Source organism: Mustelus asterias, chromosome 26 (genome assembly GCF_964213995.1).
Source record: "Mustelus asterias chromosome 26, sMusAst1.hap1.1, whole genome shotgun sequence".
NCBI lineage: Eukaryota > Metazoa > Chordata > Chondrichthyes > Carcharhiniformes > Triakidae > Mustelus > Mustelus asterias.
Genome location: NC_135826.1, coordinates 5,103,007 through 5,125,582, shown reverse-complemented (window position 1 = coordinate 5,125,582; position 22,576 = coordinate 5,103,007). Strand labels below are relative to the sequence as shown.

The 22,576-nt window shown below is 41.9% G+C and overlaps 1 protein-coding gene across 2 annotated transcripts in view; it reads right to left on the bottom strand.

Moving 5' to 3' along the window:
- Positions 1-22,576, bottom strand: part of wdr18 (WD repeat domain 18) — a 195,476-nt gene that overhangs the window by 104,006 nt on the left and 68,894 nt on the right. For both annotated transcript variants that reach the window (XM_078198090.1, XM_078198091.1), the window contains exon 5: positions 8,985-9,128. In XM_078198090.1, the coding sequence (XP_078054216.1) occupies positions 8,985-9,128 (144 nt within the window). The remainder of the gene's footprint in view (positions 1-8,984; positions 9,129-22,576) is intronic.

Genomic DNA, 22,576 nt, shown 5'->3' with positions numbered 1-22,576 from the left:
TTGTGCAAAAATTTAGAGAGCTGTCTCAGACTAGACAAGCAACAGCCCAACACAGAGATACTCACGCAATCATACCTCAAAGATAATGTCCAAGACACCACCATCACTATTCCAGAGTATGTCCTGTCTCACCAACAGGACAGGCCCAGCAGAGATGGTGGTACAGTGGTATCCAGTCAGGAGAGAGTTGCCCTGGGAGTCCACAACCTTGACTCTGGACCCCATGAAGTCTCATGGCACCAGGTCAAACTTGGACAAGGAAACCTCCTGCTGATTACCACGTACAGTTCCCCCTCAGTTGATGAATCAGTACTCCTCCATGTTGAACACTACTTGGAGGGAGTACTGAGGGTGGCAAAGGCGCAGAACGTATTCTGGGTAGGGGGCTTCATTGTCCATTACCAAGAGTGGCTTGTTAGTACCAACACAGACCGAGTTATAAGGGTTTGAAGGGCTATGGTGAACAGGCAGATAAGTGGAGTTGAGGATGAGAGATCAGCCATGATCATATTAAATAGCAGAGTAGGTTCGAGGGGCTAAATTAAGAACGCCTGCTCCTAGTCCTCATGATTCTTATGATTCTACAGAAAATCGAGAGCATGAAAAGTGTAGGGGTGAAATGAAAAAGGAAATTAGGAAAGCAAACAGAGGGCATGAAAGAAATATTGGCAAGTAAAAATCAGGACAAACCCAAAGATATATTTTATAAATATGTATAGAACAACAGGATAACTAATGAAAGAGTGAGTCTTATTACGGACCATAAGGGTAAACAGTGTGTGGAGGTGGAGGACGTTATATGGTTCTTAATGGATACTTTCCATCTTGATTTACAAAACAGAGGGACAATAAAGACATTGCAATCAGGGTGAAAAGTGAGAATTATTTGGAATTAGCATAGTGAGACAGGAAGTATCAAGGGGTTTAACATCTTTGAAATTGGATAATTCATCAAGTCTGGCTGTTATGAGAAACAAGAGAAGAAAGAGAGACTCTGACCATCATTTTCCAACCCTCAGGTATAGTGTCAGAGGACTGGAGAACATCTAATGCTGTTCCATTGTTTAAAAAGGGATAGACAGAGTAAATATGGGTCAGTCAGCCTAAGTTCGATGCTGAAAAACTATCGGTAAAAATTCTATGGGCCAGGATAAATCATTATTTAGAAATACACCGTTCAAAGATAGTCAGCACTGATTTGTTAAGCAAAGGTCATGACTGACTGATTAAAGTTTTTGAGAAGGCAACAAGCAGGGTTAATGAGGGTAATGCATTTGATGTAGTCTATGTGGAATTTGATAAGGCTTTTGATAAGGTCCCACAGTGCAAGATGAGGTAATACATGCCAAAATATACAATTCTAAAGGGAGATTAGGAACAGAGACCTGGGGATACATGTGCACAAGTTGTTAAAGGTGACAAGGCAGGTTCAGAAAATGGTTAAGACATTTGGGATCTTGGGCTTTATAACAGCACAAAACATAAAAGCAAGGACGTTACAAACAAGATTTGTAACACTTTGTTTCAGCCTCACCTGGAATAGCATTCTAGACACTACACTTTAGGAAGGATGTGAGGATGTTGAAAAGGTGCAGAACAAAATGACAACAATGGTTCCAGGGATGAGGGACCGCAGTTACACGAATAGATCAGAGATGCTGAAGGGGCGGACACGGTAGAACAGTGGTTAGCACGGCTACCTCACACGCCAGGGACCCGGGTTCAATTCCAGCCTCAAGTCACTGTCTGTGTGGAGTTTGCACATTCTCCCCGTGTCTGCATGGGTTTCCCCCAGGTGCTCCGATTTCCTCCCACAGTCCAAAGATATGTGGGTTAGGTTGATTGGCCATGCTAAAGTGACCCTAGTGTCAGGGGGATTGGCAGGGTGAATATGTGGGGTTACAGGAAGTGGGCCTGGGTGGGATTGTGGTCGGTGCAGACTCGATGGGCTGAATGGCCTCCTTCTGCTCTGCAGGGATTCTATGAAGGTAGGACTGTTTTCCTTAGAGAAGATTGAGGGGAGATATGATAAAGATGTTCAAAATCATGAGATCTAGATCGAGTATAAACTGTTGACATTGGTGGAAGGTTTGAGAACCCAGATTTAAAATCACTGTCAAAAGAATCTAAGGTGACAACGGAAATAAATTTGCTGGGCTCCATGGGAGTGCAGCCAGATAAATTGTTCTTGTACAGAGGTGGCACAGCTTGACAGGTCAAATAGCCTCCTTCTGTAACCATTCTGTGATTCTATAAAATGTTTCAAACCGTTATTTTCCTACCAGATTCAATATAGTGCAGACTTTTCACTGCTAGAAGAACTCTCTACATAAGAAACACGATACGAAAACATGCAATCTTAACATTTATGCAGCATGATTAAAATATATTAATTAATCAAAGTGCTTATATTTTCATTGAAAGGTGCAATTAAAAAGATTGTATGAGCACTCTATCAGCATTTCTGACCCACTTCAGTACTTGAGCACTTAATCTGCACAGGCAGTCTAGCGGAGAATGGAGGAATGTTCCGATCTTCGGTGGTCACTCACTAAAGAGCATGGTTCTCTACCTAAGAAACTCTGTCACTGGTCATGGGTTCTGTGGGTCCTTAGATGGCTGAGGGGCCCAATCCTACAGCCATATCTCTGACCACATACTTGGTAGGTGTTTCCAGGAGGTGGAATTGGTCCTTGGACTCTAGATCGCTGGCTTTCTCAGGCTGTGTGTCGAGACCTACTCTTGCTGTTGGGTGTTCTTGAAGAGCTGTGTCCCTTCAATCAGGAGATTCCTCCAGGTATGTTTCTTCTGAGCAAAGGTCTCCCATGCATTGACATCTATGTATAATTTCTGGAAGTAAGTTTTTAGCTTGTCTTTGAAGCACTTCCTTTTTCATCCTCTTGTTCAAGTGCCTTCCTTGAGCTAGGTGAAGATGATTTGCTTTGACAGTTGGGAATCTGGCATCCTAATTATTTACCCAGCCTAGGGAAGTTGGTTTTGGATGATCATGGCCTCGATGCTGGTGCTCTTGGCTTTTTCAAGGATGCTGATGTTAGTACGTCTGTCCTCCCAGCTGATGCTGAGAATCTGTCTCAGACAGCGTCGATGATACCTCTCCAGGGTCTTGAGATGGCATTTGTATATAGTCCAGGTTTCTGAGCCATATAGAAGAGTTCGGAGGACAACGGTCTTGTATATGAGGAACTTAGTATCAGCACAGGTGTTGCGGTCATTGAAGACTCGTATCGTTAGGCTGAAGGCTGAATTAGCGGATTGGATACGATGTTGGATCTCCATGTCAATGTCAGCCTTGATGACAGGTGGCTCCCTGGGTAGGTGAATTGTCCCACATTTGGGAGGGTTACCATAAGACATAGGTTTAGAATTAGGCCACTCGACCCATTGAGTCTGCTCTGCCATTCAATCATGGCTGATATTTTTCTCATCCCCATTCTCCTGCCTTTTCCCCATAACCCCTGATCCCCTTATTAATCAAGAACCCATCTGTCTCTGCCTTAAAGACACTCAAGGATCTGGCCTCCACAGCCTTCTGCGGCAAAGAGTTCCACAGATCCACCACTCTCTGGCTGAAGAAATTCCTCCTCATCTCTGTTTTAAAGGATTGTCCCATGAGGTTGTGCCCTCTGGTTCTAGTTTTTCCTACTGGTGGAAACATTCTCTCCACATCCACTCTATCCAGGCCTCGCAGTATCCTGGAAGTTTCAATAAGATCCCTCCTCATCCTTCCAAACTCCAACGAATACAGACCCAGAGTCCTCAACCGTTCCTCATATGATAAGCTCTTCATTCCAGGGATCATTCTTGTGAAGCTCCTCTGGAGCTCCATTGATCTTGATGGAGGGAGAAATTGGATCTTGCCTGGGGGGGGTTGGTAAAGGACTTGAGTCTTCTTGAGGTCGAGACCGGTTCTACGATATGCTTCCGCGAAGGTGGCAAGCACGGCCTGGGGATTCTCTTCTGAGAGAGTGGAGATGGTGTTGTTATCTGCATACTGAAGTTCCACAAGTGACGTCAGGAATGCTGCCTTGCTGTGGTGTGAGCATTGCGTTGATCCCAAGAGTGATGCTGTCGGGAGGTCACCTGGCAAGGTCACTTCTGACGGTAAAGTCAGAGGGGAGGAACCAGGCAAAGCACAATCCAAAACAAGTCCTCAACAGCAGATCAGGCGGAAGGTACCCGTATAATGTCAATGTTCCAATGTCAGAGGTGCGATCCTTCAGATGGGACACAGAACTGCTGATGTGGACAGGAAAGGTGCTGTCAATATTTAAGGAGCAGGAAGTTCTGTGTTCAATACTACTGAAAACAGATCAACTGGTAATTTTGTTTCAGTTGCTGCATGTTGAGTATTGTTGGCACAGAATTGCTGCAGTTTGCTTTCATGCCAACAGACACTGTACCAAAGTAATTCATTGTGTGAAGTGTTTTGAAATATTAACACAGCATGATCAGCAGATACAGAAGAGTGTTTTCTCCCCCCATGTACCTTTCTTCACTTCTCGCGCAGAATAAATTTCAGACCATTCTGTTTCTTTTTCTCTTAATCACATCAATGTACAGTTGATTGCTTTTCAAAAGGCAATATTTGCATGTTCCAACAAATAGAAATAGTAACTCTAATGCCTGCCTAAAGCCATGTCACAGTATTGAGGCTTCCAGTTAGAAGCTCTTTATACACCTGAAGAAATTTCTTTTCATGTGTATCTGAAATTGAAACACATCCTGAAGAGATTTGTTGATCAAAATTACCTGCCAGGTTGGATTATACTAATTTGCACTTGATCTACCAATTTATCTTCACAATTTTGATCTCTTGTACATTAGTAAACGAACTTGGGCTATCAACAAAGGGGTATCTTTTACAATCTGCATGCTTCTCTGCTCTGTTTCGCTCTGATGCCATGTGTACAGTTTGACAGGTAACCACACTGAGAAGAGAAATAGATCATTCATCCAAACATTTAAAGCAGCAGTTGCAGTGGGTGGCTGGCAGTGAGCGGCTGGCAGTGAGCAAGGTTAAAAGTGGCAGATTTATCAAGTCTTAAATCTTGAGCCTCGATGGATGACAATGTTCCTGGTTCTGCAAGACCTTCCCCATTTACAACAGAAAATAGACTGAACTTAACAGTCGCATTTGAATTTCTTCTTTAAGAAATGCCCTAATTCAAATTTACAAAGTAATGCTGGACAACTGTCCATAGCTTAGAAATCAAGGACCAGCACAAAATATATAATCTGACATTAAGCATACAAGTCTTCTTGTATCTTGTCAAGGGTGTGCAACTGCAATCAAGTGTCCTTTCTACCCCATCTTCTTTAGGTTAAACATATGTACAAGCTTTTCCTGCCATCTCCTACACAAGAAACAAGCATTTTATTACGCACAAAATATCAATTTGATCACAAATGATTAAGTTGCAATGGGAAGAGTATGGAGCACAGCTGTCCAGAAGTCTGAATATACAATAAACTGATGCTCCACAAAATGATTTTACTTATCTTCAAGACTTGTGTAATTGCAGTGACAATCAATGGATTCAATTACTCAACTCCTTGGTGACTCAATGAATAATTGCACTGCCCATAATAGAACTTACTCAAACAGGCCAGAACGAACCAGAGTAATTCCCAATTTGTGCAGTTAGGTGATCCCAGTCGAGGAGCACAGCCATTCCAATTGCCCTCACTCCACCCAAGTTTGGGAAATGATTTGGAGAGAATAAAATCTGGAGTTCTTGCTCTTAATCAGCATCCAGCAATTATTGAAATTTACATATCATTCAGTTTATGCCAGTGTCCATGCTCCACACAAGCACATCCCCCCCATCCTACTTCACCTAACCCAATCAGTATATCTGCTATTCCTTTCTGCCTTAGTGTTTATCTAGATTCCCCTTTAATGCCACCTCAACTGCTCCTAGTGCAGCAAATTCCTCATTATAACCGTTCCCTGAGTAAAGCAGCTTCTCTTGCATTCCTTTTTGATTGGCTAATGACAACATTATATTTATGGCCCTGGTTTTAGACTCCTCGCAAGTGGAAACATCTTGGCTTTTAGAGTCAGAGTTTTACAGCACAGAAAGAGACCCTTCAGCCCATCATGTCTGCATTGACCATCAACTGCCAATCTATCCTAATCCCATTTTCCAGCACTTGATCTATTGCACTGTATGCTATGGTGCTTCATGTGCTCATCTAAATGCTTCTTAAATGTTGCGAGGGTTCCAGCTATTACCTCCCTTTCAGGCAGCGAGTTTCAGATTCCCACCACCCACTGGGTGAAAAATTCTTCTTCAAATCCCCTCTAAATCTCCTGTCCCTTACCTTAAATCTATGCCTCCTGGTTACCGACCCCTCTACTATGGGGAAAAGTTTCTTCCTATCTACCTTATCTATGTCCCTCATAATTTTGTACAGCTTGGTCTCCCCAAACGGAAAAAAGGTTTGGGGTGGGGGCCTATGATCCACATACCCTATAAAAAGCTGGTGTTGTCCAAGTTCACACACAAAGGATGGCCACTTGGGTGAGATATTCATGTCCCTTGCAAACCTATGGTACAGCTACAGTGGTGAAAAAAATCTGACCAAAACTATCATAGACCTCTAAACTGCAATTCTCACACATTTAAGATCTTTGTATTGATGGCAAAATATGACAAAATATCTGCTGTAGTCACTAATGGTCACCTCAGACATCTGGACAAATAAGAGACTTTATAAGATAATTATGTTTTAAATGTCTCTAAATTTAGAATAAGGCATAATGTCCTGGAAAGGGGAATGATAGTCATGCTGAAATCTTGCCAGAGACATGCCTATGTGACGTGGTTGACACGGGGACAGAGGCTCAGGTTAAAAGAGAATGAAAGTAAGGTGCAAGTTTTAACAGTTGGAGACAAAGGGGGAGGCAGCTGGTTTTGCTGTGCACAGATCTCAAGATCTGTTGGGGAAGATGTCTAGCCAAGGAAAAGGACTGTTTTTGTGTAAACCACAAGAGTAATGGTGAAACAGATTTTGTTTGAAGAATTTGTTAGAGATCATAGAATCATACAGTGAAGAAGCCCTTCGGCCCATCGAGTCTGCACCAACACGGGAGAAACAACTGACCTCCCACCTAATCCCACTTGCCAGCACATGGCCCATAGCCTAGAATGTTATGATGTGCCATGTGCTCATCTAGGTATTTTTTAAAGGATGTGAGGCAACCCACCTCTACCAACCTCCCAGGTAGTGCATTCCAGACCGTCACCACCCTCTGGGTAAAAAGGTTTTCCTCACATCCCCTCTAAACCTCCTGTCCCTCGTATTGAATTTGTGTCCCCTTGTGACTGACCCTTCAACTAAGGGGAACAGCTGCTCCTTATCCACTCTGTCCATGTCCCTCATAATCTTGTACACTTTGATCAGGTTGCCCCTCAGTTTTCTCTGCTCCAATGAAAACAACCCAAGCCTACCCAACCGCTCATAACTTAAATGTTTCATCCCAGGCAGCATCCTGGTGAATCTCCTCTGCACCCCCTCCAGTGCAATCACATCTTTCCGATAATGTGGCGACCAGAACTGCACACAGTACACCAGCTGTGGCCTCACCAAAGTTCTATACAACTCCAACATGAATTCCCTGCTTTTGTAATCTATGCCTCGATTGATAAAGGCAAGTGTCCCATATGCCTTTTTCACCACCCTACTAAGATGCCCTTCTGCCTTCAGAGATCTGTGGATAAACACGCCAAGGTCCCTTTGTTCCACAGAACTTCATATTGTCCTACTGTTCATTGGGTAATTCCTTGTCAAATTGCTTCTTCCAAAGTGCATCACCTCATACTTTCCAGGGTAAAATTCTATCTGCCAATTATCTGCCCATTTGACCATTCTGTCTATATCTTCTTGTAGCCCAAGACACTCCGTCTCACTGTTAACCATTCGGTCGATCTTTGTGTCATCTGCAAACTTACTAATTCTAACCCCCACATAGTCATCAATGTAGTTTATGTAAATGAGAATTAATAGAGGACTCAGCACAGATTCCTGTGGTACGCCAGTGGACACTGGTTTCCAGTCACTAAAGCAGCCTTCTGTCATCACCCTCTGTCTCCTACAACTGAGCCAATTTTGAATCCATTTATTTATTTGTGCTACAAATTCAACACAAAAATAAAAACTGCCTTTAAATTTTCATTCTGCACAAATTCTCCTTTATGGTTTGTTCCAGTCCTGAACATCAAGCTGTGCAACCAGCAAGTTCACCCAGCGGTCACATGTTAAATCCGTGTCATTGCTCAGTTCTGAGTTAACTGATTCCAGTCAGGACATTGATTGGAATGTTCCAAAACTTAGTCTAAGACAACAACCAGACAGAGTCTGCAATCCAGATTGCTGTCCAGTGGCCTCTGCTGGAGTGTGTGTGTGTGTGTGCATATGTTTGTGTACATGCACATGTGCATACATATGCAAATAAGGATTCAAGCGGCATTGTATGGAGGGGGATTTTCTGGCCTTCCGTTAGCATGTTTTTCGCAGCAGATGGCACGCACCATTTGCCAGTTGCATGATCTTCAGGTCCCGCTGCGTCAATGGGATTTTCTATTGACTGCGCCCCATACTGCCAGGAAACACACAGCTGGGATGCACCATCAACAGGACCAGAAGATCCCGCCGGCATGAACAACCAGAAAATTCCGGCCTATATGTCAATTGTAGAGACGAGGCTTTCAGAGATAAAGACTAAGGAGTCACCAGATAAGACCCTGCTATTTGAAGTCCAGTCCATTATGCTTAGAAGATTATGTGAAAGAATTTTCCTTAAAGGACACTGGAAGATTTACCCTGAAGGTGCAAGGAGAAGACATTCTGTTGATGCTGGGAGGAACTTGGAACTTTATATACAACACTACACTTCTGCTATGAAAGTTGTTAAAGACTTTTGGGTTCCAGCATGTAACAAGTAAATAGGTCCCACTCACCTCAATAAACAGGTTAACCTGAAATATGGATCCATCGTTTCCTCCACAGAACAGATAATATTCACAAGGATCGAGGGTCACAGACATGATTCCAACATCAAACAACACAGACATCAGGAGTTCCCCGCAGGATAGTTCCCAAAGCTTCGTCGGTCAGTGAGGAGGTGGAGGAAGAGAAACAAAGACAAGATTAATGGAATAATTTGGTATCAATGTTTCCAATGATCCGAGAATAAGGGAAATAGAAAAGATGGAGAGGGGAAGATCTAATCCTCAACCAAAGAACTAGATTACTGGATTGTTACAATAAACAGCTGGAAATCAGCTAGAATTTCTCAAAACAACTAAAGCAGAAATATCATATTGCATTCATATTCTGGAATGATCTTCAGATTTGATCCTGCAGCATTACTTCAGAGCTTGGCTGTTTTTTATAATGCACTAAATTCAACAGCAGTATATTCATGCTTGCAAACTCTCACTCTTAATCGCTTCTGGCCTAAAAGTGACGTCACAGGTGGATAGGGTCGTAAAGAGTGCCTTTGGTACATTGGCCTTTATAAATCGAAGTATCGAGTATAAAAGTTGGAGTGTTATGGTAAGGTTATAATAAGGCATTGGTGAGGCCGAATTTGGAGTATTGTGTACAGTTTTGGTCACCTAGTTACAGGGAGGATGTAAATAAGGTTGAAAGAGTGCAGAGAAGGTTCACAAGGATGTTGCCGGGACTTGAGAAGCTGAGTTACAGAGAGAGATTGAATAGGTTGGGACTTTATTCCCTGGAGTGTAGAAGATTGAGGGGAGATTTGATAGAGGTGTATAAGATTTTGATGGGTATAGATAGAGTGAATGCAAGCAGGCTTTTTCCACTGAGGCTAGGGGAGAAAAAAGCAGAGGGCATGGGTTGAGGGTGAAAGGAGAAAAGTTTAAAGGGAATATTAGGGGGGGCTTCTTCACGCAGAGAGTGGTGGGAGTGTGGAATGAGCTGCCGGATAAAGTGATAAATGCGGGGTCACTTTTAACATTTAAGAAAAACTTGGACGGGTTCATGGATGAGAGGGGTGTGGAGGGATATGGTCCAAGTGCAGGTCAGTGGGACTAGGCAAAAAAATGGTTCGGCACAGACAAGAAGGGCCAAAAGGCCTGTTTCTGAGCTGTAATTTTCTATGGTTCTATGCATTTTTCAGTAGTTGGGATATCCCATGTAGACTGGGGAACACGCAATTGTTTTTTTGCCCTGTACAAGTTGAAGCAAAAGTCAGAAAATATAGCTGCTTCCAAAAACATTTGTACCTCAAGGTAATAGCACTCCTTCTGTTGGGCCTTGGGCCCACTGGAGGTAGGTGCTACTCATTTACGACGCTGCATGACTGTTATTAGAAATGTATTTTCAGTAAAAACAACATTGCTTAAAACTATCGGCAGGGAAGCCTACACCTGTAGGAACAGGGTGAGACCATTCAGCCCACCAGTCTGTTCCCCCATTCAAGCAGAACATGGCTGGTCTATGTTTTAATTACATGTACCCTACTTTGCTCTGTTACCCCTACCGAACAACATTTTGTTGATCTCAGCCTTGAAAATTTCAATTAACCCAGCATCCTCAGACCTTCAGGAAGGAAGTGTTTCAGTTTCGCCACCATGTGTAAGTATATGCAAACCAAGTATCAGCAAAGCGTCCTCACAATTTATGTGCATCTTCATTGTACTCCTTGCATGGTCAATACTCCTTTTCTGCAGTGCAGTGTCCAAAATCAAATCAAGTACTCCAGATGAGGTCTGACCAATGTTCTGTGCAACTCTGTACTCTAGCCCCTCGGGATAAAGGTCAATTATTCTTTTTGATAACTTTACTTCTTCTGTAGTAGCTTTCAGTAATTTGAGTGCATGGATACCTAAATCTCTCTGCAACTTTACCACTCTGAGAATTTCACCACTTAGAATATATTCCGATTTGTCATTCTTGAATCCAAAGTGAAATACTTCACAATTCCCCATTTGAACTTCATCTGTCAAAGTTTTGCCTATTTAATTTGCTGATATCCCTTTGCAATATCCTGTTCCCATCTGCACAATTTATTGTGCTAACTGTCATCTAGAAACCTGGAAATATAATCCGCCATTCCTTCAACCAAGTCATCAATATGAGGCTCCAGGTCAGATCCATGGGGAGCAGCATAAGTCACACTGTGCTAAGAGTACATTTCCTTTGTCTCTACTCTGTCTGCTATCTTCCAAACCTTGCTAACTCTCTTTGATCAGTATGACCAAGTGCCCAATCATACTTTCCCTGATACTGGTAACCTCCTCAGACTGATGCTAATCTGACAGGTCTCTAGCTTCCTGGTTCCTTCCTCCCAGTCTGAAAACTCCTCCCTACCCAGTCCTCCTCTCTCCTTGTATTCCTCTTATTCCCCGATACACCTCTCTTCTCATTCTCCCCTTCTATTCTTCTACCTTGATGTTTTCCCACTCTTCCCTTTTCCTTTTCCTCGTATCATTCCCCTTACTATCTGCACCTGGTTATCCTCACCCTTAAACCCTACTGGATCTAAATATCGTGCATGGTCTAGACTGTCTTATACGTTACAACAGGAGATTAACTATAGTAATTTTTAAAAGCAAAGTGGATAAAATATTTGAAAGAGTTTAAAAAGCATATGGGAAATAGAATTGGTAGTAAGTCGATGTCACTTTCAGAGAGCTAGGTGAAATGTAATGGTCTGAATGGCCTCCATCTCGGAGGTAAAATTTTATATTTGTATTGAGTTTTCCTTGCGTTACTGTCCACTGGAATCCTTTAGAAATGAAAATTATCTTCTCAAATAATCTTTCATTTATCTAATTCAACATTTCAGTTTTGGTAATACAATAATTAATGACAAACAGCATAAAAATGATTATATATCGACACCAATGATCCCAGCTTATAGTGTAAATGCCAATTTCCATAACATTTTTAATAGACAAATACCAAAATATTAATTTGGTGATTGACAGAACACATCAAGTGTCTAAGCTCTCTGTGGGACGGACAAAATTAATAGCAACATCCCATGGCCAAATGATTGCTTTACCAAAGTGCTTTTATATTCTATGAGTTACAGTGATAGCTTCCAAGATCAGGAAAGTTCTGCTTCAGTTCCACTCCCCAAAAGCTGAAGCACTAAATCACTTGCCAGTGGCAGGATTTGGACATTCCTCCTCTCCTGTAAAACCAGCAGCCTCAATCTATTATCTTGTATCTTTAGATGACAGGGTTTTTTGCCATTGGCAAGAACACCGCGGACAATGATTTGATATGCCTTTAGCCAGAATGGCAAAATTCCTCTTTTGCTCCTTCTAAGTCTCACTAGCGTCAAAGTTAAACAGGGCAAATCAACAGCATCAGGGATGTCATGTGGACATGGGCAGGTGGACATCTCCATCACCCTGCACAGCCAGCATTGTACTTTGACCAAGTGTAGTTACATTATACGGGCAGTGTCTCAAAACCAGCAAATTCAGGACTGAGGCCTTGTCGGATTTCAGACTTTGCCAGATTGGGTTGTGGGCAGTTTGAGTCAAGCCTGGTTGGGTGTGGTCAAGGGCGACTTGGAACACAGGAACGGACTGGGACTCGAGCAGAAGAGGGTAACCAGTTAGGTTCCACACCATGCCAATGCAGCGTCCAGCTGAAATGTCCAGACAAGTTTTTTTAAATTTTACTATACATTTTAAAATGTCCGATTTTCAGCCAACACCTTTATTTGGACAACCACATTTCAGAAACTACTGCATTTACATCTGCTATTTTGGAGTACCCATTCTTATCTGAAACTGTTGCAATCCACTGCATTAATGAACACATTCCGCAACACAAATTGGAGCAATATGGCACAAATGGGTGTACCTCAACAATATTGAAAGGGATATTTGGTGCTTTTTCGTTTGGATTCCTTACGGAACATTTGAGAAAAAAGATCCACAAAAATGACACAGGACAGCTCAGTAGAGAAAAGGTAAGCCTGCAGTAAATTAAAATAGCTGAAAAAGGGGCTTAGGAGAGCTAGGAGGGGACATGTAAAGTCCTTGGCGGGTCAGATCAAGGAAAACCCCAAGGCTTTTTACTCTTATGTGAGGAATAAAAGAATGACCAGGGTGAGGTTAGGGCCGGTCAAGGACAGTAGTGGGAACTTGTGTATGGAGTCAGTAGAGATAGGAGAGGTGATGAATGAATACTTTTCTTCAGTGTTCACCAAGGAGAGGGGCCATGTTTTTGAGGAAGAGAAGGTGTTACAGGCTAATAGGCTGGAGGAAATAGATGTTCGGAGGGAGGATGTCCTGGCAGTTTTGAATAAACTGAAGGTCGATAAGTCCCCTGGGCCTGATGAAATATATACTAGGATTCTTTGGGAGGCAAGGGATGAATTGCAGAGCCTTTGGCTTTGATCTTTGGGTCCTCGCTGTCCACGGGGATGGTGCCAGAGGACTGGAGAATGGCAAATGTTGTTCCTCTGTTTAAGAAAGGGAATAGAAATGACTCTGGTAATTATAGACCGGTTAGTCTTACTTCGGTGGTTGGTAAATTGATGGAAAAGGTCCTTAGAGATGGGATTTACGACCATTTAGAAAGATGCGGATTAATCCAGGATAGTCAGCACGGATTCGTGAAGGGCAAGCCGTGCCTCACAAATTTGATAGAATTTTTTAAGGAGGTAACTAAGTGTGTTGATGAAGGTAGGGCAGTTGATGTCATATACATGGATTTTAGTAAGGCGTTTGATAAGGTCCCCCATGGTCGGCTTATGATGAAAGCGAGGAGGTGTGGGATAGAGAGAAAGTTGGCCGATTGGATAGGTAACTGGCTGTCTGATCGAAGACAGAGGGTGGTGGTGGATGGAAAATTTTCGGATTGGAGGCAGGTTGCTAGCGGAGTGCCACAGGGATCAGTGCTGGGTCCTCTGCTCTTTGTGATTTTTATTAATGACTTAGAGGAGGGGGCTGAAGGGTGGATCAGTAAATTTGCTGATGACACCAAGATTGGTGGAGTAGTGGATGAGGTGGAGGGCTGTTGTAGGCTGCAAAGAGACATAGATAGAATGCAAAGCTGGGCTGAAAAATGGCAAATGGAGTTTAACCCTGACAAATGTGAGGTGATTCATTTTGGTAGGACTAATTTAAATGTGGATTACAGGGTCAAAGGTAGGGTTCTGAAGACTGTGGAGGAACAGAGAGATCTTGAGGTCCATATCCACAGACCTCTAAAGGTTGCCACTCAAGTGGATAGAGCTGTGAAGAAGGCCTATAGTGTGTTAGCTTTTATGAACAGGGGGTTGGAGTTTAAGAGCTGTGGGGTTATGCTGCAACTGTACAGGACCTTGGTGAGACCACATTTGGAATATTGTGTGCAGTTCTGGTCACCTCACTATAAGAAGGATGTGGAAGCGCTGGAAAGAGTGCAGAGGAGATTTAACAGGATGCTGCCTGGTTTGGAGGGTAGGTCTTATGAGGAAAGGTTGAGGGAGCTAGGGCTGTTCTCTCTGGAGCGGAGGAGGCTGAGGGGAGACTTAATAGAGGTTTATAAAATGATGAAGGGGATAGATAGAGTGAACGTTCAAAGACTATTTCCTCGGGTGGATGGAGCTATTACAAGGGGGCATAACTATAGGGTTCGTGGTGGGAGATATAGGAAGGATATCAGAGGTAGGTTCTTTACGCAGAGAGTGGTTGGGGTGTGGAATGGACTGCCTGCAGTGATAGTGGAGTCAGACACTTTAGGAACATTTAAGCGGTTATTGGATAGGCACATGGAGCACACCAGGATGATAAGGAGTGGGATAGCTTGATCTTGGTTTCAGATAAAGCTCGGCACAACATCGTGGGCCGAAGGACCTGTTCTATGCTGTACTGTGTTCTATGTCTATGTTCAGTAAATTAAGTTTGGAGCCAGGATCCGGGTTAAATGTAAATTTTAGAATAGGCCACCAAATTCAGATTGATATAAATTTCACTAATAGTAATCTAAACTTGCAGCTTTGCATCAAACTGCAACACAGCTTATGAAACGTCGCGTTGCAGAAGATAAAGAAACTGACAATCGGCCACAAGCTACATGGTGTTCTTAAATTAAGTCCCCTGTGATTTTGCACATCGTGTCTCTTATCAATAGCATGTCAAAGATTTATTTTAATTTTTCCTGTATTATCTATAATATTATCAAGAATTAATCTGAAGTGTGATGAAACAACTCACCATTTTTTAATTATACATTTTTTTGCCAAGATTATAACAATGATTTGTCCACCCCACAAGCAGGTTGCAGCAATTTGAAACAGCAACAGTAATTAGTCTCACCTCTATCCCATGATACTCTGTTTAGATTATTTCCTGCAGGAAGCCCTTGAGCATTAGTTTTAAAAGGGTAGGCCTGGTAATCAGCTAAAGGTCACAACCACGTTTCAATCCCCAGACTACCACCTAAAGAAAAGTATGGGAGTGCATTTTTTTTTTAAAAAAACTTTTCTTCTCTTTCCCAGTCTCTCTGGGCATGCAGCACCTTATGGGAAGGTGATTATTCCGGACTAGAGCTTGTGACCAGATAATTTCTCCACCACTGATTCAGTATTACACTGTGAAAAATAGATTAAGGAATTAAAAATGACCAATGCAGATCACGTAGGGAGAAAGAGCAAAGGGTTGACTGGAATGAATACAGGAGCACGCACAAACAAGTTAAACAGATAATTAGAGGACACAAAAAACACTAGCCACTATTTCCTTTCATCTTTTTCTCCCCTTTTTAACGCGCTGTGGCACATTTCCTTCATTAAAGATGGAAGTCTCTGTTGAAAATAGAAGTCTGTATTGAACCATTAACCAAACACAAATATTAAATCAGCTTCATATTTAATGGGGAAGAGGAGGAAAAAAACATGAGGAGAAAGTTGAGAAAGAAAAAGAAAAAGTGGAGAGGCTAAAGGAAGACATTGCATTCACACTGTGGCTTGCATGATTTCAGAACAAAGCACTTTACTGCCAATTAAGTATTCTGAAATGTAATCACTGGTGTAATGTGGGTAATGTGCAGCCAATTTACACACAATAAGATCCTGCATTGAAAATAATGACCAGATAATCTGTTTTAGTAATTTTGATTGAAAGTTAAATATTGACTAGGATACCAGGATGAACTCCCATGTTCTTCTTAAAAATGCCATGGGATCATTTATATTCACACATGAGGGAAGAAGGAGCTTTGGTTTAATGCGTCATCTGAAATATAACATCCTTGGCAGTGCAGCACACACAGAGTACAGCACTGGGATGTCTGCACTCAAGTCTCTGAAGCAGTTTCCTCTCCACTGGACTATGAGTCAGATGCGGGACTGAAATGCCACCTACAGCCACATGTCACTCAGTGATACCCCCACACTTTTCAACAGACTGGCAATACTCAGTATATCGCACACGAACATAAAAATGTATAAGAATAATGTTATACCATGTAAAGCAATGCATTATTTTTCTCATTAAAGTTACAAAATCTAACTGCTGTTTCGTGACCCTCAGTTGAGATCACACCAGGTCAATTAAGAGGTTGCAGACATTCTAGCTAAAATATTTTATATTCCCAGGAAGGTTTTTGTTTCTGGAAGGAGGGCATGACAAGTTTACAGAAGCAGTGTAGCATTAAGCACTATATTATTAAAGGATCACAAAAACAATCATAATTTTAAATGGAAACTAAATTACATTTTCACATCCTGGACCCAATTATCCTCATGACCTCTAACCCCACCTTATTTAAAGATAATTCTTGGTCTTGATGCCCCACATTTAATGCCACAGGGGACTGACTAATGTACACTAATTCAGGGACAGGATAAATCATTTATCAGAATGTAAGTGCAGGGTACCTAAAATACACTTTCAAAGAAAAGTCTCAAGATGGGCTGTGAACAAGAGGCCGAAAAGACACACGAAGACATACACATCTTAAGGAAATGAGTGAGCTATTATGAAGACCAGTAGTCTTACCATGGTCCCAAAAGTATAGAATATAAAATATTGGCAGAACTAAAAGTTAATTATAATGGCAGAACAGGAAATTGTTTATTAACATGCTAAGAAATCCCTGTGGAAAATAATCATGCAAATTATTATTTTCATTGTTCAAAATAAAATCTTGCAATGCCAGAGTCATCAATTATTGAGATACAATTCTAGAATCAAAAACAGAAAAACACTACAAATTATTTTTGAGATCTAAGTTTGCATAGGACAAAGCATGTATAAAATTGTGCAAGTGCTGTGATTGGAGACATTTGAATTGCATGCTGCCATATTTATTTGAAACAGTTCCCAAAATATCAACTTGGTTCAGTTTCCAGACTCTGTCTCTGAGCTTGAAGTCTGAGAGAGTCCACTTCTGTGTTTGAACACGTGACCCAAGGTCACATTCCAGTGCATCTTTGAGAAGATCACCAGAGAAAACATTACGTTGGTTAAGTTCATGTGTTAATGAGACAATTCGAATCAGGAGGTTCTCCCAGTTTCCTGAACATCCCTCCCTGAACCAACATCAAGATCATACATCGCACTGTTGTAGGTGGGAATTTGGAAGTGCAACATGTCTGCTATATTTTCACATATTACATGAATGCTATGAGACATTTTGACAAGTCATACAAGATAAGCCAATGGTCAGTTAAAATACCTGTACGAGTTAGTGCCAAATTGGCATTGCAGCTGGAATACAGTATAGCCAGTTTAGATTTGAGACACCAAAATTTCTAACCTGCTGGCTTCATAGTCAAATTAATAACTACAGGATACTGAACAAACACTTCAGTCGTTATTTTTAAGGCAGAGCTAGATAGATTCTTAAGCAAGGGGGTGAAAAATTAGTGGAGTTAAGTGAGAATATGGAATTGAGGTTATAACAACATCAGCCATGATCTTATTGAATGGTGGAACAGGCTCAGGGTGCCAAATAGCCTGCTCCTGCTCCATGAACATAATGGAATTTTTGAAGGTTTGTGGCTTTTTGAATCTTTTTAGAGTTCTAAAATAATCCTTTCGCCCTATTCAACCTACACTAAAATCAGAATAACTTGCATTCCTAAAGACTAATTAATCAAAGAAATTACATCAACAAATTTGGCTGCTAATGTACTGTTAGCTGCCTCAAGTATGAAAGGTTATCTGTTCAGGGAATCACTGTTTAATTTATGCCACCGAGCGAAATTATTAATTCTATTCCTCACTGTAGGGTACAAGTGTTAGAAAGCAACTTGGCATTAATACAAAAGACTGCCATTTTTAGTCAGCCCTCAGAATTCCCTCCAGTGTTGCTGGGGAAAAGAACTTCTGTCTAAAACCTTGGGATCATTCAGCTAAAAGGGATTTCAGGGTCACAGTGCACATCAGGTTTGACGCACACATTCTCAAATACAAGATCGAAAAGCCACAGAGCAGCCACACTGCAATGAAGATTAGACAGAACTGGTATTTCTTGTGTAAGGCTGTCAATCATGGAGCTACTTGCGGCATGCATTGATAATGTTCTCTTTCTCCAAAAGAGATAAAATCGCATTGTACGCTAAAAGTGGTAAACTTCCACAGGATGTGGAGATGCCGGCGTTGGACTGGGGTAAACACAGTAAGAAGTCTAACAACACCAGGTTAAAGTCCAACAGGTTTATTTGGTCGCAAAATCCACTAGCTTTCGGAACAGGCAGTTCCTTCGTCAGAACTCCCACCCACCTGACGAAAGAACAGCCTGTTCCGAAAGCTAGTGGATTTTGCGACCAAATAAACCTGTTGGACTTTACCCTGGTGTTGTTAGACTTCTTACTGAACTTCCACAGGGGCAGGGAGCAATTCAAAGTGTTTAGATGTTTGTTCACTTTCAATGAACTTCAAATTCAATATAATTTTTCAAAACTATAAAACAAATTACGCATTCTGAACATTTTAGTTTGAGTGAAATAAAATTATGCACACTAAGAATCAATTATGTTTTCTTATTTACATAAATAATATACTTTCAATAGCAGCAAGATTGTGGAACTCGCTTCCATAGACAGTGGCTGAAGAGAATGGAATAAAGTTTTTTGAAGTTTATTTATTAGTGTCACAAGTAGGCTTACATTAACATGAAAATGAGGTTACTGTGAAAATCCCCTCGTCGCCACACTCCGGCGTCTGTTCGGGTACACCGAGGGAGAACTTAGCATGGCCAATGCATCTAACCAGCACGTCTTTTGAACTGTGGGAGGAAACCCACGCAGACACGGGGAAAACATGCAGATTCTACACAGACAATGACCCAAGCCAGGAATAGAACCCTGGTCCCTGGCACTGAGACATCATTGCTAACCACCATGCCACCCCTAGAGTGGAATAGATGCATTTAAGTGGAAGTCAGACGAGCATTTCAGGGAGATGGTTATGATGATAAATAAGGAAAATTGGGAGGGGCTCACATGGAGCATAAACACTGGCATGGACCAGTTGATATTCATCTACAGCATGCTTGTACAACATGCAGGTCATTACCCAGCCCACTGCCAATCTGGGGGTGGGATAGTGAGATAGTAACCTATAAAATTCTAACAGGACAAGGCAGGATAGATGTAGGAAGGATGTTCCCAATGGTGGGGGAGTCCAGAACCAGGGGTCATAGTCAAAGAATACGGGGTAAACCTTTTAAGACTGAGATGAGGAGAAATTGCTCCACTCAGAGAGTGGTGAGCCTGAGGAATTTGCTACCACAAAAAGCAGTCAAGGCCAAAATATTGCATGCTTTTGAGGAGTTAGATATAGCTCTTGGTCAAAGGGAATCAAAGGATATGGGGCGGGGGGGGAGGCAGGATCAGCTTTTGAACTGGATGATCAGCGATGATCATAATGAATAGTAGAGCAGGCCCGAGGAGCCGAATGGCCTACTCCTATTTTCTATGTTTCACTCAAATAGTTATCTTAATTAATTACTCGTTACTTTTAAATATTAATTTATTGCTGACATTGCTTTATTTTTGATCAGAAAGTTGTTTCCTTTCTTCACATCTCAATATTTTATTGAAGTTCATGTTTAATGTTGTGCCAAACTGTGTTTCAAAATTTGCTCAACAGCCCCTTGTGTGGAAAAAATTTGAAATGTGGCCCTTCGCACGAAAAGGTTAGACAACAAGCCTGATTTACAACCTCTTCCCAAGTACTCATATTTTTACATGTAAACATGAAACAGTGGGTCTAGCAGAAGTAACGAATCACAGTGGCATCTGATTTTGCCCTCTCCTACTATTCATTGTTGCTTTTTCAACAAGGGTCAAGTTATAGCTGGAAAGAATTCTGATGAAAGGCCACAAGACCTGAAACATCAACTCTGTTTCTGTTTCTCTCTCCACCGACGCTGCTAGACCTGCTAAGTATTTCCAGCAATTTTTGTTACCATGTCACTGAATTGAGTCCTTTCCGGCAGTCTATGCTGACTGGGAAGAGAACTGTCTGGAATACTTAATAGGTAGAGTCAACATGGTTCTATGAAAGGGAAATTGTGTTTGACAAAGTTCTTTGAGGCTGAAACAAGCAGAGTGGATGAGGGGGGATCCTGTAGATGCCGTGTATTTGGATTTCCAAGATGCATTCAATAAGGGTCTCACATAAAAGGACACTCATTACATGAGATAAAAGTTTATGATGTTGGGAGTGATATATTAGCGAGGACAGTAGATTAGCTAACAAATAGGAAACAGAGTCGGGATAAATAGGTCATTTTTAACTTGGCAAACTGTAACTAGGAGTATCACAGGGCTTAGTGCAGGTGACTCAACCATTTAAGATCTATATTAATGACTTGGAGAGACTGACTATATTCTAGTCAAATTTTCTGCGGATACAAAAATAGGTAGGACAGCAATTTGTGAGGAGGATACAAGGAGACTGCAGAATAATATAGATAGGTTAAATAGTCGGGCAAAAATTTGTCAGATGTCAAATATAATGTTGGAGGTTGTACACTTCAACAGGAACAATAGACGAGCAGAATATTGTTTTAACAGGGTGAACTGTCCACAAAAAGCAGGACAAAACCCACCCAATTACTGCCCCATCAGTCTACTCTTGATCACCAGCAAAGTGATCAAAGGGATCTTCAACAGAGCTATCAAGCGGCACTTATGCAGTAATAATCTGTTCACTGACACTCAATTTGGCTTCCATCAGGGCCACTAATGCCTGATCACATTAGAGTCCTGGTCCAAACATGAAACAAAAAACTGAGGTGATGCGAGAGTGACTGCCCTTGACATCAAGGCGCATATGACCATGTAGCATCAAGGAGCTCAAGCAAAACTGAAGTCAATGTGAATCAAGGGGAAACTCTCCACTGATGGGAGTCATACTCAGCACAAAGGAAGACGTTTGCAAGTGTTGGAAATCAATCATCTCAGTCCCAGGACATCACTGCAGGAACGCCTCAGGGTGGTGTCCTAGGCCCAGACATCTTCAACTGCTTAAGCAATGACCTTCCCTCCATCATAAGGTCAGAAGTGGGGATGTTCGCTGATGATTGCACCACGTTCGGTACTATTCACAACTCCTCAGATACTGAAGCATTCTGTGCTCTTATGCAGAAAAACCTGCATAATAGTCAGGCTTGAGAAGAAGGGACAAATATCATCGATGCCACACAAGTACCAGGCAATGACTATGTCAAACAGGAGAGAATCTATTAGTCTCACCAAAAATTCAATGGCATTATTATCACTAAATCCTCTGCTATCAACATTCTAGGTGTTACCATTGCTCGGAAACTGAGCTGGATCATATAAATCTTGTGGCTACATGAGGTCAGAACCTGGGAATTCTGCGGTGAGTAACTCACCTCCTGACTCCCAAAAGCCTGTTTACCATCTACAAATCACAAGTCAGGAGTGGAATCACACTTGACTGGCACCCCATCCACCATCTTAAATATTCACTCCCGCTATTATTGATGCTGTGGCAAAAGCATGTACCATCTACAAGACTGTCTGCTTTGACAGCTCCTTCCAAACTTGCAACCTCTACAAATAGAAGAAGAACAAGGGCAGATGCCCAAGGACGCTACCACCTGCAAGTTCCCCTCAAGCCTCACGATATCCTGACTTGGAGCTATATCACTTTCACTGTTGCAGAGTTAAAATCCTAGAATCCCCCTTCCAAGCAGCATGGTGGGTGCGCCTACACCACATAGACTGCAGTGGTTCAAGGTGGCAGCTTACCAACACCTTTGCATGGGCAATTAGGAATGGGTAATAAATGGTGGCCTAGTCAGCAATGCCCACGAAAGAATAAATTTTGAAAAGGTTTGTGGAATGCTACGGGAGGGTGTCTTTGTATATGCATCACAAAAGTTGCCATGCAGAAACAGCAAGTAATTAGGAAGGCAAATGGAGTGCTGCCTTTACTTGCAAGGAGTATAAGAATAGGGAAGTCTTACAACAACTGTTCAGCGCATTGGTGAGACCACACCTAGAGTATTGTGTGCAATATCAGTCGCCTTACCTAAGTAAGTACATATTTGAATTGAAAGTGGTTTAGAGAAGGTTCACTAGGTTAATTCC